Here is a 16,897-nt window from a genome sequence, read left to right on the forward strand (position 1 = left end):
CTGACAGATTTCATCTGATCTTGACCTCAATTTCATGGTTCATTGAACAAGTTTAGTTTTTGTGGTTTAGTCTATTTCTCAGATATTATAAGCAATAGGTCAACTATATTTGGTGTATGGAATGATTGTAAGGGGTACATGTCTGACTGACAGATTTCAATTGACCTTGACCTCAATTTCAGGGTTCATTGAGCCTCGTTTAGTTTTTGTGGTTTAGTCTATTTCTCAGATTCTAGTCTGTCTGCCAGGTTTCATCTGACCTTGACCTCAATTTCATGGATCATTGGTCAATGTTAAGTTTATGTGATACTTAACTTGTAGTAAAACCTTCATTTAACAGACTTGCAACATAAATTCAATGATAAGTAAAACAGGTGAGACATTTCAGCGTGTGCACTCTTGTTTTGCTTATATCAAAAAGAATAACAGATGGAGAGAAATTTTAAATGAAAAAACAACCAGAACAATAAGATCTACAAATATACAATATGACAGAAATTGTCAATTGACCCCAATAGAGGAATTTTATTGCATTTGAATTTTGATTTTTTATCCTTTCTCGTAATTTTTGTGAAAACTTCAGAAGAGAGAGTCTTTCAATTGTAAGATTTCAGCAAAATAAGATCTACTAATAAGTCGATATGAGTGAATTGTAAATTGACCCCTTACAGGAGTTTTTGTCCTTCAAAGAATTTTTTTAGAGAAACCATAAATGATAGAAAGAAATTGTCAATGCAAAAATGTTCAGCAAATAAAGATCTTCAAATAAGCCAACTTGGCTGGAATTGTTAATTGAATCCTTAACTTTGAAAGATGACTTTTATCCATTTTTGCAGAAACTACAATAGGTAGCAAAGATTATAACCACAATAAGATCTACAATTTTTTTAAATGACTGAAATTGTTAACTGACTCCTTACAGAGTTATTGCCCTTGAATAACATTTCTTTTACCCATTTCATGATTATTTTGCAAAAAACTATGATAGAGAGCGACAAAGTATAGTTAAAATGTTCAGCAAAATAAGATCTACAAATAAGTTAGGACAGTTAATCTTAGAGGAGTTACTGCCCTTGAAAGTTGATTTTTACCCATGTTTGCATATTTTGTAGAATTAAATAGAATAGGCTTAAATACTAATAAAAACAACAAGAGTGCACATACTTAAATGTCTCTTCTGCTTTACTGACCATGATCGATTTTATGTTGATTTATATATATACCTTAAAAATGAAGTTTTACTACATGTATCACATAAACTTAACATTATCAACGATCCATGACAATGAGGTCGAGGAATAATAAACCAAACAGACATATGTACACCTTACAGTCATTCTATACACCAAATATAGGGAACTTTGACCTATTGCTTATAGTATACAAGAAACGGACCAAAACATGAAAATAATATTGACCAATGTAACATGAAAATGAGGTCATGGTCAGATAATACATGGCAGACAGACGTGTACACCTTACCATTATTCCATGCACCAAATACAGTTGGCCTTTGCTTACAGTATTTAAGGAACTGTTTTAACCAGGAAAACTTAACATTAACTTATAAACCATGTAAATGAGGTCAAGGCCAGATGAGCCCTGCCAGACCTTCTAGTACACCTTACAATCATTCCATGTACCAAATATAGTTGACATTTTGCTTATAGTATCTTAAAAGAGAACTAAACTACTGAAACTTAACATTGACCAATGAATTATGACAATGAGGTCAAGTACAGATGATACCTGCCAGACTTTAACCTTAATCACTGATCCATTAAATTATGTCAAGGGCAGGTGAACCCTATCTGACGGACACGTAGACTTTTCAAGGAACCCATATATCAAATGTAATTATCCTATTACTCATAATAAGTGAGAAATTCGCGACAAAAAAACTAAACATTTTTTTATTCAAGCTGGTCCACTAGTTGGGCACTTGTGGGGAAGTAAATACAAAAAAGATAGAGAAAATTCAAGAGAGAGAGCTGTAAGATTTATTTATGAAGACTATTCAGCAAGTTATGAAGATCTACTCTGCAAATCAAAATTACCATCTTTGAAAATAAGAAGAATGAGATCATTGGCTATTGAAGTTTTCAAAATTATTAATAATGTCCTGTTTATCTTTAGATACCCGAATACAACAGACTTACCACATGTAAGAACAACTGCATATGGCCTACAATCTTATGGTATGCGGTTGCTAAACTTTGGAATGAGCTGGCAGGCAGCCTGCCAGATGAGTTGCGTAAGCAATCATCTTTAAATCAATTCAAGAACTTTGTAAATTCTTTGTCTGGCAGCTCATGCCAATATTTTGCCTGCAAAACCAGTTAATTCTTTTCTTTGTTTTTATAGTTTATTGCTTTATTTTCAGCATGGCAAATTTTGTTTTTGTTGCTAATAGTGCTTCTGCTATATTGTGCTTATTTTAGTTACTTGACTAATCGCTATGTGCTTTTTTAAATGTTGCAAACCCTTTTACTTTTGTGTTTTTACCCCATAAGTGCATGCTTCAGTGTGTGTTTGAGCAGCTTGGTGGAACTTTTGTGTTGTATGTATGCATAATATGAACTCTTGCTTTCTATATTTAATTGTATATGTGCATGACTTGATGTGTATATTTTGTTTGTTGTGCATTTGTTTTGTCGGTTTTAATAGCTCTTCAGATCTTATGTTTGTAATTGTTTTGTATATGTACCGACTTTGAGTAAAGCTTTATGTCTTATGACTTACCATGAAAATGAAGTCAATGACAATGGACATATGACAAACGTAAACGTCGTAACATAAGGCATCTGTATACCAGGTATAAAGCCTCCAGGTATGCTGACCTCGGAAACAAATAGTAGTTTACGCCGCCTTCGCGACTTTCATCGCAGGCAAGACAATCAGATAAGTAAAAATCTCGCTTCCCGTTAATAGCAAAGATAGTCAAGGTCTCACTTTAGAGCAGTAATCTTTTCCTAACATGATTAAGCAGCACACGTGTTCGTCATTACAGATAAAATGTATTAAAATATGATGGCTTCCAAATTAGCGCAAGATTTTCCTTTTTTCTCATCACTTGGCGTCCGTCGTCGTCGTCGTTAACTTTTTACATTTTGAACTTCTTCTAGAGAACCACTGAATGGAATGAAACAAAACATGGCATGAATGTTCCTTATGAGGTGCTGACCAAGTGTTGTTACTTTGAAGCCGATCCATCATCCAAGATGGCCTCCAGCGGGGGACTTAGTTTAACATAGGACCCTACGGGAAATATTTACAAATGTCTTCTTTTAGAGAACCACTGAATGGAATGAAACCAAACATGGCATGAATTGTTCCTTATGCGGTGTTGACCAAGTGTTGTTACTTTGAAGCCGATCCATAATCCAAGATGGCCGCCAGCGGGGGACTTAGTTTAACATAGGACCCGCTAGGCTATGGGAAATATTTACAAATGTCTTCTTTTAGAGAACCACTGAATGGAATGAAACCAAACATGGCATGAATGTTCCTTTTGAGGTGCTGACCAAGTGTTGTAACTTTGAAGCCAATCCATCATCCAAGATGGCCGCCATCTGGGGACAATGTTTAACAAAGGACCCCATGGACAATACATACAAATGTCTTCTTTTAGAGAACCACCGAATGGATTGAAACCAAACATAGCATGAATGTTCCTTATGAGGTGCTGACCAAGTGTTGTAACTTTGAAGCCGATCCATCATCCAGGATGGCCTCCAGCGGGGGACTTAGTTTAACATAGGACCCTATGGGAAATATTTACAAATGTCTTCTTTTAGAGAACCACTGAATGGAATGAAACCAAACATGGCATGAATTGTTCCTTATGCGGTGTTGACCAAGTGTTGTTACTTTGAAGCCAATCCATAATCCAAGATGGCCGCCAGCGGGGGACTTAGTTTAACATAGGACCCGCTAGGCTATGGGAAATATTTACAAATGTCTTCTTTTAGAGAACCACTGAATGGAATGAAACCAAACATGGCATGAATGTTCCTTTTGAGGTGCTGACCAAGTGTTGTTACTTTGAAGCCAATCCATCATCCAAGATGGCCGCCATCTGGGGACAATGTTTAACAAAGGACCCCATGGACAATACATACAAATGTCTTCTTTTAGAGAACCACCGAATGGATTGAAACCAAACATAGCATGAATGTTCCTTATGAGGTGCTGACAAAGTGTTGTTACTTTGAAGCTGATCCTTTATCAACGATGGCCGCCAGCGGGGGGACTTCCTTTAACATAAGACCCTATGGGAAATACATACAAATGCTTCTTCTAGAGGTGCAATGAATGGAATAAAACCAAACATGGCATAAATGTTTCTTATGAGGTGCTGATGAAGTGTTGCTACTTTGTTGCCGATTTACTGTTCAAGATGGCCACCAGAATTTTTTTTATTAAATTACAGGGCCAATATTAAACCAAATTTGGCCTCGCTCATTATTAGGGTAACTGTTATGATTTTAATCTATTTTAACATGATTTCCAAAATCAAAGTAGAATCAGGTGAGCGACACAGGTTCTTGAGAGCCTCTAGTTCTTGCTTGCATTTCATTTCAAATAAGTGTCTGGGTCTCTTTGTTCCTGTATTTGACCATGGTATAGTGTTTCAGTAAAATGAAACAAAAGGAACTATTTCTTGGTTGTAGAAAACTATATGAAAGTACAGCATTTGCACAGTGTATATATGAATATTACTTAAATAACTCTTCTCGTTTTTGAAATATTAATCAAGTTATGTTTCTCTATTAAAAATCATCCAAATTAAAGATGTATTCATCTCATCAGAAGGTGCCTATCCAGGATTTTGAAACCGGGGGACCCCCTGGCGTGCAAACGTTTGGAGTGATACTTGTAAAAACATCTATGCATAGATCATATATGTAGCTCCATAAGGGGGACCCGGGACCCCTGTCCCCCCTTTCCAATCCTCCTCTGATCAGTCATATACTTTGTGAATGCATTCCCCGATCCTGTATACATTTGTAGAACCTTATCTTATCTTACCGTTATTTTACTTTTAGTGATTCCTTAACGTGAAGTAGAATAAAAATTATGCCAATCCTTAAAATGGTCACTGACCCCCTTTTTCAATTATTTAATGTGATCTTGCTCTTTTCTGTTCGAAATTACAATATCAGTATTTAGTTAATATATGCCGCACCTCTATATTCTTTTTCGAAAATAAGTATACAGGTGCTCTTCACGGAATTGGAATCAGATATTCGTATTCTTTATACTGGAGGTTGGGCCAAAGAAGAAAAATGACAGTGTATAATATATTCACTTAGGTACAGGGCTGGGAGAAATTTCGTATAGAAGATTACCTTTATCAACAATTTATGAATCAATTCGAGCAAAGAATTTAATGAAACACTGTCGTAAAGAAACAATTCAAATGATTAAATTTCAGACATTCATGGTTACATTAAGATATATATTTATCTTTACACTCAAAAATGTATAAACCGGGCAAATAATTCGGCTGCACTGCATACTTTACATAAACAATTTTACATAGGGATTTCGTTTAATAGACATTTTCCGATGGCATTCCAAATTTCGCTCTCGTCATCCCTGTCGACCCCCTATTACAGGAATAGATTACCTGTATTTGGCAAAACTTTTAGGAATTTTTGGTCCTCAATGCTCTTCAACTTCGTACTTTATTTGGCCTTTTTTACTTTTTTGATTCGAGCGTCACTGAGGAGTCTTTTGTAGACGAAACGCGCGTCTGGTGCAAATACAAAATTTCAATCCTGGTATCTATGATGAGTTTATTTACATGACATACCTATTGTGTTTATTGTTAATTTGTTATCGTGCTGAACATGCATGACATATTTGCCACTGGACGTAAAGCAAACAATTATCAATCATTCGGTTAACAAAATGTTTATCAAGTTTCATAATTCGTATAATATATTAGATAAGCTATTAGTTGCGACGGTTCCATTTCTTTACTTATTCAATATGAATTAATAACATTACTTTGTCTTTTGTTTGTAATACAAGTAAGCAAAATGTATTAGTTATACGTGTATTCTAAAATCTATCCTAATCAGGTCAAGTAATTTACATATTAGATATTTCATACACTTGGAAATTTGATATATCATTTATACCTTTACCATTATAATCATGATAATAGAGGTAATTAATAGTGAAAAGTAAAAAAAACATTAAATAATTGATACAGTGAATTGTTCGCTTGATTAATACGTGTATGATAAATGAGGGTATGGATGGAAAATAAAAAAAATAGAGAAAAGTGGGACAAAAAACAAAGAAAAGAGAACAATTGGGTGTTAAAATATAAAGAATCGAGAATATTTGGCAAAAAATGTAGAGTAAAGAAAAATGACCTAAAAAATTAGAGAATACAGAAATGACGGACCACCATCCATACCCCCATGAATGATAATGGCTATCACACAGCCTTTGTTGGTCGATTACCTTCTTTGTTGAAGGCTTTAAAGTGACCTTTTAATATTTTATTATTTTAAGGTCTTTTGTAACGCCAGCAGGTATACTTCTCTGGATTAATTAATGTATTAAAGTTCCGTAGAAAACCTTTTTGCACCGATAGGTCTTTGAAAGGATTTTTTTATAATAGGATATATAGTTCATCGTACTAATAAAATCCTTGAACTTTGGTAATTCTAGTAGGTTAATGAATTCATTAAATGCATTTGAGTTAGATACAGCCTTGCAAACATTTTTGAGAGGTATTTGGTATTCCCTTTTAGGTTTACTACTCTGTTAATTCATTAACGTATTATAGATATAAAACAACTATACAGACCGAACACTAATCCGATTAAAATTATGATTCGAGTATGACGAAACCAGAGCTCTATATTTTAATTAGATTGACCGAACATTAATATGTTAACGTTGAAACATTACAATGAGAATGTCTTGAAGAACGAAGGAAAACAAACAGACTGTGTATGCATAAACCCATAGATATAGACCGACAGCAACAATTAATCCCAAACGACAGCCGAACCATGATAGGTATAGGCCGTTTCTACCAAGACAGAATAAACACAGATGCCCATGGACAATCATTCTTCCCAAAGACCATCATGGATTTGAATCAATTCGGTTGGTTCAACAATCTGATAAAAATTCAGATCTATTGTAGCTCGCCGCTTACTTGTATGACCATAAAGAAATTTTAGATCTATATTTTAATTAGATTTGCTGGTTCAACTGAGAGGTTCAGAGCTGCCATGAAGGCATGCTCTGAAAGGAAGTAGACAACACAGCCTGCATATAGTTTTAATTGTAAATTGGAGACGGTTTTAATTGTAAATAACTCTCACTATATATATCTAGAGAGAAGACTAGCTGGCACTGACGCAGTTTTTACAGGACCATACTTGAAAGAAGAAAAGATATAGATAAAAATAACGTTTGCATGCAATGCGTTTGGTAATGCTGGTATAGGTTTGCTGTTGAGAATTCATTAACTGTTTCAGAGAGTTGGAGACAGGAGACATACACTTACATTTTTTTATTCGTGTTGATCAATCTCAGACACTATATAGTAATTTTACGTGTTAACATCGGTTCTGTGAACTATTGTTTGTTTCCATTTTTCTCTGTTGGCATGTATGCATTTTGTCATCTTCCCCTGCTTCGGAGACCCGCGTCCGCCTATGAAAATTTCTTACCGAGGTAGAAGGCAGAAAAAAAATTTCCCCTGCTTCGGAGACCCGCGTCGGCCTATGAAGTCCTTTTATACTTATTTTGGAATTCTTGATATTTTTCCTTGCGTGTCATTTTTTTCCTGAATTTTGGATTGTCAAATGAGAAAAGTAGAGCGTAAATATAGTTTATACATTTCTTATATCTGTCCATCCGGGTTTTGGAAGGGGGGGCATCCTCTATCAACCACTGTAAAAAAAATGTCTTTCAAAGTACAATTCCATCACAATATCTATATATGTGCATATCAATTACACACATTGTATACTGGTAAACTAAATCCTTACGCTAAAAGTCCCAATTTCAATCATAATCTTTAATATGTGCATGTTGAACCTGTTGTTCCGTGGTTGTCGTTTGTTGATGTTGTTCTCAAGTGTTTCTCGTTTCTCGTTTTTTTTTTATATAGATTAGACCGTTGGTTTTCCTGTTTGAATAGTTTTATACTAGTCATTTTGGGCCCTTTATAGCTTGCTGTTCGGTGTGAGCCATTGCTCCGTGTTGAAGGCCGTACTTTGACCTATAATTGTTTACTTTTTACACATTGTGACTTGGATGGAGAGTTGTCTCATTGGCACTCATACCACATCTTATTTCTATGTGTATATTTTATCAATAATGTCCACCAAATTGTGCACGTTTTCATAGCTTGAAACATATAGGTATATATATATATACACAAGTCTAAATTGAAAACAACGTTCAAACCTATGATTGGGTTGGATAAAAAACGCAATTTTTATACGTGTGCATGCAAAATAAATACCTTGTTAGAGGGGTCTAAATACAGCACAAACAACATTTTCCAAAAGACCAAAAAAGTGAAAAAGTATATTTAAACAAAACGCATTTGACTAACAGGTCGAACAACAAATGTTCTTAAACCCTGCTGACTGCCATTGGCGATTGCCAAATAAACGGATCACCGATGTAATAAATGGATCTTAATTTAAAATTTAATACTAAACAGAAAACAATAAACTTGCAGAAAGTTGGTATACCGCAAACAAAAGGGGCAAAGGTTTTTGTACACCATATCCGGATTTCGACAAATAATGTCTCTTCAGTGATGTTAGGAATCGAAACGGTATTTGGAAAGCCCAACAATTTACCTCAATTTAGGATAGACTCTTGAATTTTAAGGAGTCAAAATAGGATGAACGGATCATATAAACCCTAAGGCAAATATAATACAAGCCCAAACGAAAAAATATAAACAAGTCTAAATTGAAAACAACGTTCAAACCTATGATTGCGTTGGATAAAAACCGCAATTTTTATACGTGTGCATGCAAAATAAATTTCTTGTTAGAGGGGTCTAAATACAGCACAAACAACATTTTCCAAAAGACCAAAAAAGTGAAAAAGTATATTTTAACAAAACGCATTTGACTAACAGGTCGAACAACAAATGTTCTTAAACCCTGCTGACTGCCATTGGCGATTGCCAAATAAACGGATCACCGATGTAATAAATGGATCTTAATTTAAAATTTAATACTAAATAGAACACAATAAACTTGCGGAAAGGTGGTATACCGCAAACAAAAGGAGCAAAGGTTTTTGTACACCATATCCGAACTATATATATATATATATATATATATAGTGAGAAAGTAGTGGTCATCTGTGAGATATATGTAAAACTGCGTCATAAGAACAAAATACGTAAATATACATATTCTTACACATTTTTATACATAAAGTCCCCCCCCCCCCCCCCAACTGCGTGAAGACGACTGCCCCAATCGATGAAAAGCTCAAATTTGACCCTTTGCGTGGATGTGTTAACATGTCGAAAGCCTGTACATGTATAGCTTTTTAAATTTTCGTCTGTTATCCGAAATTGCCGAATAGCTACCAGATTTAACACAAAGCAGGCTGCTTTCCAGTTTAAAATCGAACCACAGGGGTTTGTTACAATTTGCCGGGTTTACTGATCACTGATTTTTTCGGGGTTCGTATGGATAGTAAACCCGGCAAATTGTAACCAACCCCTGTGATCGAACTGTTACAGTGTTGGGATATGGTGTTATTCAATCCCCTTACAAGCCACTATACCCTGACCTACTGGTTCCCAGACCCTCGTCTATTTTTCACGTCCCCTCTGACGCAAAATTCTGAACCCGCCCCTGTATATATGATTTTAAAAGCCAATCAACCTTTCCATGCAGTAGGTTTCACTCTCAATAGGGGGTTTTGGTGGCCGAGTTGTCGAAGTAGTTCACTTACAGTGATTACTAGCCTGTCAGCTCCAAGATTGTGAATTTCGATTGATTGACTGCTGTTTGCTTAACTACCAGTGGCAAAAAATCATGCATGTTCAGGACGAGTACAAATAAAAAAAAATACAATAGGTAGATCCTGCAATAAGGGGTCGACCGGGATAATTGACGGGAAATTTTGAATGCCACAGGCAAATGATGGCATATTTGAAAGGTCACCTACGGATACTTCATATAGTTGTTGCAAGTGTTCTTAACGTGCATAGAGCGTGGTAATCTCTCTTCACGAGGCATCGTATTTAATGTCCATTCTGACCGGACGTGACTGCAACTTTATACATCCTGCACATCCAAACGGACGCTCCACTTTGGCAAGCATTTTACTGCCGTTCGAAAGTGGACCAAGCGATGACCATATTTATATACTGCAGTCATCCCTTGCAGTGGCTGTTGTGACTTCGAAACCCTCTCATTCGATTCCGATCCAACTAGAAAGGATTGCCAGCTTTCCCCGCCAACAAGTCCATTGATCTCTCCGAGTACTTCGGCTTTAAAAAAATCAACATTTCTGGTTTGTCATCGATAAATTAATAAAAACCAATCAACACACATCATTTAAAATAAAACCATCTTAATCTTCGTAAATACTATTGTGATATGAGGTCTAATCATAATAAGAGATCAACCACTGCCTTACTTTGATGTTAACAATGAACGACTTTGGCATATAACTATGTCAGTGGGTAACTTTGACACGTGAACGAATTATTGCCAGTAGCATCAAAAGGCACAAGTGCACAAAGGGTTGTCACAGTGAACGAATTATTGGCAGTATCATCATGGCAAAAAGTGCATCAAGGTGTGTCACAGTAATCGAATTAACCGGAAAAATTTCTTGAAACACTTCAAATGAAAATTTTCAATTACACATTATACACATACTGAGACTTTACCACACAGTCTCACATATATATATATATATATATATATATATATATATTATACTAGCATATTGGTATATTTCTTCGAAGGAACGTGCAATTTTTTTCAGGGGACAATATAAAGTAACGTAAATTCCCAATCATATTCTATATCATATATTTACTCTGGTGTTCGATATGACGATAAAAACAAACTTTGGTTAACAAAAAAACAAAACAAATAAATTATTCTAGCAAAATATACAGACCATTATAGGAAGGTTAGAAAAATGTAACTCTCCAATAATAAATAAAATCTGCAGCCATATAAAAATCACTTCTATGAATGAAAAATCTGAAAGACGTGGATGAAAAGATGTCCTAAATATTGTAACCTTTATCAATCACTAAAATGCAGTCCTTCATTTAAAGTAGTGGCAATATCGTTTATTATAAAATCGTCATCGAAGTTGATACATCGAGATAAAATAAGTGTTGCCTTGACGGTAATGTCTCCAAACAGGACTTGAGAATGTCTCACAAAGCTATCCTTTATGGCTCTTTTTGATTCTTCGGCTTCCTCTTCACAGATTGGTTTCGAAATAAATGTATGCATCTTTTTTCCGCCCTCGACATATTTCCATCTTATATTTCCCACCTGTTCGTTCGCTAACACCCCCGCTCCTAAAGGAATTCCGTTCACAATCCTGGGAAGTTTTTTGAAACATGAGTTCGGTATATCAGCATCGCTATACACTGGAAAAAATGCTATTTGCAACAAAAAACAACTTCTTTCGTCTTCACGCTTTCTTTGAGAATGTACTAATTTAGCTGCGTCTCGTGGACTAATTGTAAAGTGCGAGTTTGAATTGTGAAAATGTGGAACAAGACATTGCTGTTCAATATTAATATTATTTTGTATAATATTCCGATGATTGCATATATCTCCCATGATTTACTGAAAAGACACTGTGCGGAAATTTAAGTGTTATGTGTCACAAAATCATTTACTGAAAAGTTTCAGTCAACTTTCAATATCCTTGAAAAGGAAGGTTATTATATCGTCCTTGCTTCGTGTTTACACCCGTGTGCATGTAAACAAATACACATATCTATTTATATAGAACGGTGGTAACAAACTACACAATGCGTTCCATATGCTGAATGATAGTCGTACTTATAATTTGGCAGGCGTTTATCTATACAATGTATATAACAAACTTCTTTGACGTAATAATAGGTCAATAAGTTATTAATTAACATGCAACCGGTAAATTACATTGAACGTGTCCAAGTATGTTGTGTTGAATTACACGGCATAAATAATTCCTTTTGATCCTATATAGTCAGATATATGATTCCTACGTAAAGAAATCAATTGTAAATTTATTCCGAATTATTTAAATATTGGACTATACATTTGTTGATATGAAATTGCTTAATCATATAAGTAATAACTATAACAGTATAATAGGTAACAGGTATGGGGGATTGCATTTGGCTTACTTTGAATCTTTAGAATTTAAATATTAAATACCGGCGTTATCAGGTCAGTTGAACAAGGTTGAAGAAAACTTTGTAATCGGACAATTATTTACATTGAACAAGTATGAATTTGTCATTTTCGAGACATAGAAAATCTTGCACGTAAACTTGTATCGATTTCACGAGAAGATTGATTGATTGGTTATTATTTGTCATCAGATTACTTGGTGCACTTTTTTCCAAATGTATGACACTCATGACATGCGATTCGAGCCAGAAAATGGGAGAACAGAAAATTTGAAAGAAAAAACTTGCAAACTGCGGGAAAAAAATTTCAGCCTTAAAATTGTTTAGAATTGTACTACCGAACAAGACAATTTTTGCTAAGATGTTATGTAGGCTCTATTCATAAGACACAATCTAATAAAAATTCACAGGGGCGGATCCAGCCATTTGTAAAAGGGGGGTTCCTAACCCAGGATAAAGGGGTTCCAACTATATACCCATTCAAATACATTGATCATCAAAAAAATGGGACCCCCCCCCCTCCCCCGGGATCCGCCACTGATTCATATCTATATTAACTCGCGTGCTCGTGCATCTCATATGAGGATCTATATTTTAATTGGATTGCATAAGACAGATTAGAATTTTTACTCCCGAATTCATCACATATTTTCTACCTAGTTACACCAGAATAATATGGTGAAATTTCGCCACAATGTCTTATTTTTAAAACTTTTTATTATATAACAATGGCAATCAAACCTCTTATCCATGATTTGTTTTTTTTTTATTTTCGCCTTGCGAATACAGCATTAATCTATAAACATTTTACAAATTTAAATGATACAGAAATTCTCTTCAAGACCAATTCGAATGTTTTAATACTTTTTCAATTGAAAAATATTTGAAATGTTTCGTATTCTCATTTGTCAAATTGCACCGCAGACAACATACAACAGTGTGACCCGAATCTCCAATAATCATATAGACTGATTAACTAATTGTGAAACAAATGACCCAGATGTACTGAGTCTCATGAATTTGATATGTTTTTAAAAACATGACAAGTATACAATACATTTAAAATGACTATACACAATGCGTTGTATCATGACTTTAAAATATATACCATCGTGTATTGTTCAGTTGTACTAATATTTCCGTACAGCTTACAGTTTGATTAACATAGGTCATATATATCTACCGAGTAGCTTCGCGACCAAATCTTATATTGGGGCGGTATAGGAGGGTGTCATCCCGAATTCCCGAAAAAATGAAGTATCCTTTTCCGCATCCCGTAAAATTAATCATTAATTCCCAAGTCCCGATAGGTGTAAATCCCGAATTCCCGCAAAAAGGTCCTTCCGCCCCTCATTAAAATTAAGGAATGTATATCCCTCATGCAAAGCTCTGATTCCTTATCCAGTTTTTGGCTACACTTTTTGTCTTTTTCGGTTTGTGAGATTTCATTTTTTTTAATAAGTTTTGGATTTTCAAATATTTTGGCCTCGAGCATCACTGAAGAGACAAGCGCATCTGCTGCAGAAAAATTGGTACCGATGATATTATTACAGAAACAATGCTAAAGCCGAAGCAAGAAAAAAAGTTGAAATATCAAACTGTTTCCAAAACACACATGACCAGAGACCTATAATTATATATATATATATATATGTCTCTGACATGACGGGATAGCAAAAATGTATAAAAACGTTCAGGATTCTAGCTAGCCTCTAGCAAATTTTACGTTCGAGATATTTTACCACTTATGCGGCAAGTGTGAAATCGAACTTCACTTAAAAAAAAAGTTATACATGTAATGCTGCAGAGTTAAAAGGCTCTCACTAAAATCAAAGTTGTAAAGTTGAGCTCACAAGGGTTTAGCTGTTCTGTTAAGACGTATTTTATTAAGTCTCCCAAACGAAGTTTGGTAAGACCTATTGTTTTTGCTGAGGGTTCCAAAATATATTAGACTAACATGTCTAGTGGTGCAATCAGGGTTTTGTTTGTGCAATGGGGTTTATAAAGGGGTACTTTGAGGAGCAAAAAGAAAGGAGGGTTTTACTATAGAACCCTATGGGATTTTATTTTTTAAAATTTTCAAATGACTATAAATTGAAAACCGTTTGTGATAGACACAATCTTTTTAATAATAAATGTTCTGAATGATAAAGCACATTAAATGAAATACAGGGTTAGTCCCAGGGGTCACCCCACCCCTGCCATTTAAGAAAGTTCTAATATTTTGTAAGTGGTCAAGATCCCCACCACTAAACCATATATATTCTGGTTTGTCATGCTAAGATGGTTTGAATGATATACAGGGTGAAGTCCCCAGGGGTCATCCCGACCCCCTGCCATTTGAGAAAGTTCTAATATCTTGTAAATGGTCGAGATCCCCACCCCTAAACCATATATATTCTGGTTTGTCATGATAAAGCACATCAAATGAAATACAGGGTTAGTCCCCATGGGGTTCCCCCACCCCCAATGTTCTAATATCTTGTAAATGGTCGAGATCCCCACCCCTAAATCATATATATTCCTGTTCGTCATTTCTCGAACATTTGAATGACATATAGGGTCAGTACCCAGGGGTTCCCCCAACCCCTAATGATCTAATATCTTGTAAATGGTCGAGATCACCACCCTTAAACCATATATATTCCTGTTCGTCATGTCTCAGCATGACGTAAAGGGTCAGTCCCCAGGGGTTCCCCCACCCCCATTTTTCTAATATCTTGTAAATGTTCAAGATCCCCACCCCTAAACCATATATATTCTGTTCGTCATGTCTTAAACATTTGAATGACGTATAGGGTCAGTCCCCAGGGGTTCCCCCCGATGTTCTAGTATCTTGTAAATGGTCGAGATCCCCACCCCTTAACCATATATATTCCTGTTCTTCATGTCTCCAACATTTCAATGACATATAGGGTCCGTCCCATGGGGTTCCCCAACCCCCAATGTTCTAATATCTTGTAAATGGTCAAGATCCCCACCCCTAAACTATATATATTACTGTTTGTCATGTCTCGAACATTTGAATGACGTATAGGGTCACTCCCCAGGGGTTCCCCCTCCCACTCCTAATGTTCTAATATCTTGGAAATGGTCGAGATTCCCACCCCTAAGCCATATATATTCTGGTTTGTCATGCCAAGATGATTTGAAAGATATACAGGGTTAGTCCCCAAGCATCACTAATGCATATAACTTTACTGGACCAAACCAATTTTCACTGGACTTTGCCCAATGTTAGGCAACCCTGGGAATCATGAATTATGGGAGCTTCGTTTGGGAGACTTCGTAACAGCATCCTGTTACAATCATTTCTTGTTTTTGTTGCTTTGAGTAGTTTGGTATATTTAGGAACTTTCAAACTATTGGTCTCGATGATACCTGATGACAGAAATTCAAGGAACACGTGTACATTTATAAACTGGGTAAAGGAAGTTTCCTATAACAGTAAATGAACTTCTGAAAATCAGCTATAAGTTAATGTGATCCTTGTTATCCTTTTATGTATTACTAGTGCTAAAATGTCTAATTATCAAGATTGAATTTAATGTTGAAAGTCTCCATGAACCCTGATAGACAGACAGACATGTATTTTACGATAATTCCATAAACCAAATATATTTGACGTATTGCTCAATCTAATAAAAATCAGGATTTTTCACTTTGCTCCAACCGATAATTTAGTCGCTTGTGTAAGCTTAATGAAAGACTATTATCATATTGCCTATCGTTAGTTGTATCTCGGAAACAAACCTCACAACAAGACCTTACCAAAGACCAATGCACATACAAATAAGGTCAAGGTTAGATTAACCCTGCAAGAAGGTCCACCTTACAAGCATTAAATACAACAAGTATCTAGTTTATCTACTCCTAATGTATCCGAGAAACCAATCGAATCACGAAGCATAAACATGGTTGCTTAACGTCCAGTGACACATATTTCATGCATGTTCAGAACGAGAACAAATTAACAATAAATACAATAGGTAAGTCCTTACTAGAGAACTCAGGGATAAAGGTCGGGGAAAATTTGTACTACCACTGTAAAATGAGGGTATATTGGATAGGGACAAAAATGTTGCCTATGGACCCCTCAAAGAGTTGCTGTTATGGTTATCAACGTGCAGAGAGCGCGACATTCTCACTACAAAAGACATCTGATTTAACGTTCCTATTCTGACTGGACATGGCTATGACGTTGCCTTGTCACCATCGTATGGTGTTTATATACCTCAACTTGTTTGATTCGCTCGTTTATGTAACAATATATTTGATTTTAACGAAAGAAATCTCTGCATTATTGAAAAATTATTACACCAGGCTTTTCGATATCACAAACTAGTCAAAACATTTACTAAATATTGTCATCGGTACAAGGACATCATTCGTAAATATAATTCAACATGCAGTCATCTTATACGTTCAGGTATTTCACAATCTTTTATGGTTATATTCTATACAAAGCACAAAAATGTCGTCATTCACCTCAAAAGCTAA

The 16,897-nt window shown here is 35.4% G+C and overlaps 1 protein-coding gene across 1 annotated transcript; it reads right to left on the reverse strand.

Annotated features, from left to right (window-relative positions):
• Positions 1–11,118: 11,118 nt before the first annotated feature.
• LOC127709935 (uncharacterized) lies at positions 11,119–12,201 on the reverse strand. The gene has a single exon (XM_052215641.1). The coding sequence runs from the start codon at positions 11,835–11,837 to the stop codon at positions 11,286–11,288; it is 552 nt and encodes a 183-aa protein (XP_052071601.1). The 5' UTR covers positions 11,838–12,201; the 3' UTR covers positions 11,119–11,285.
• Positions 12,202–16,897: the final 4,696 nt, after the last annotated feature.

The sequence above is a fragment of the Mytilus californianus genome, unplaced genomic scaffold (genome assembly GCF_021869535.1).
Source record: "Mytilus californianus isolate M0D057914Y unplaced genomic scaffold, xbMytCali1.0.p SCAF_7, whole genome shotgun sequence".
NCBI classification, from domain to species: Eukaryota; Metazoa; Mollusca; class Bivalvia; order Mytilida; family Mytilidae; genus Mytilus; species Mytilus californianus.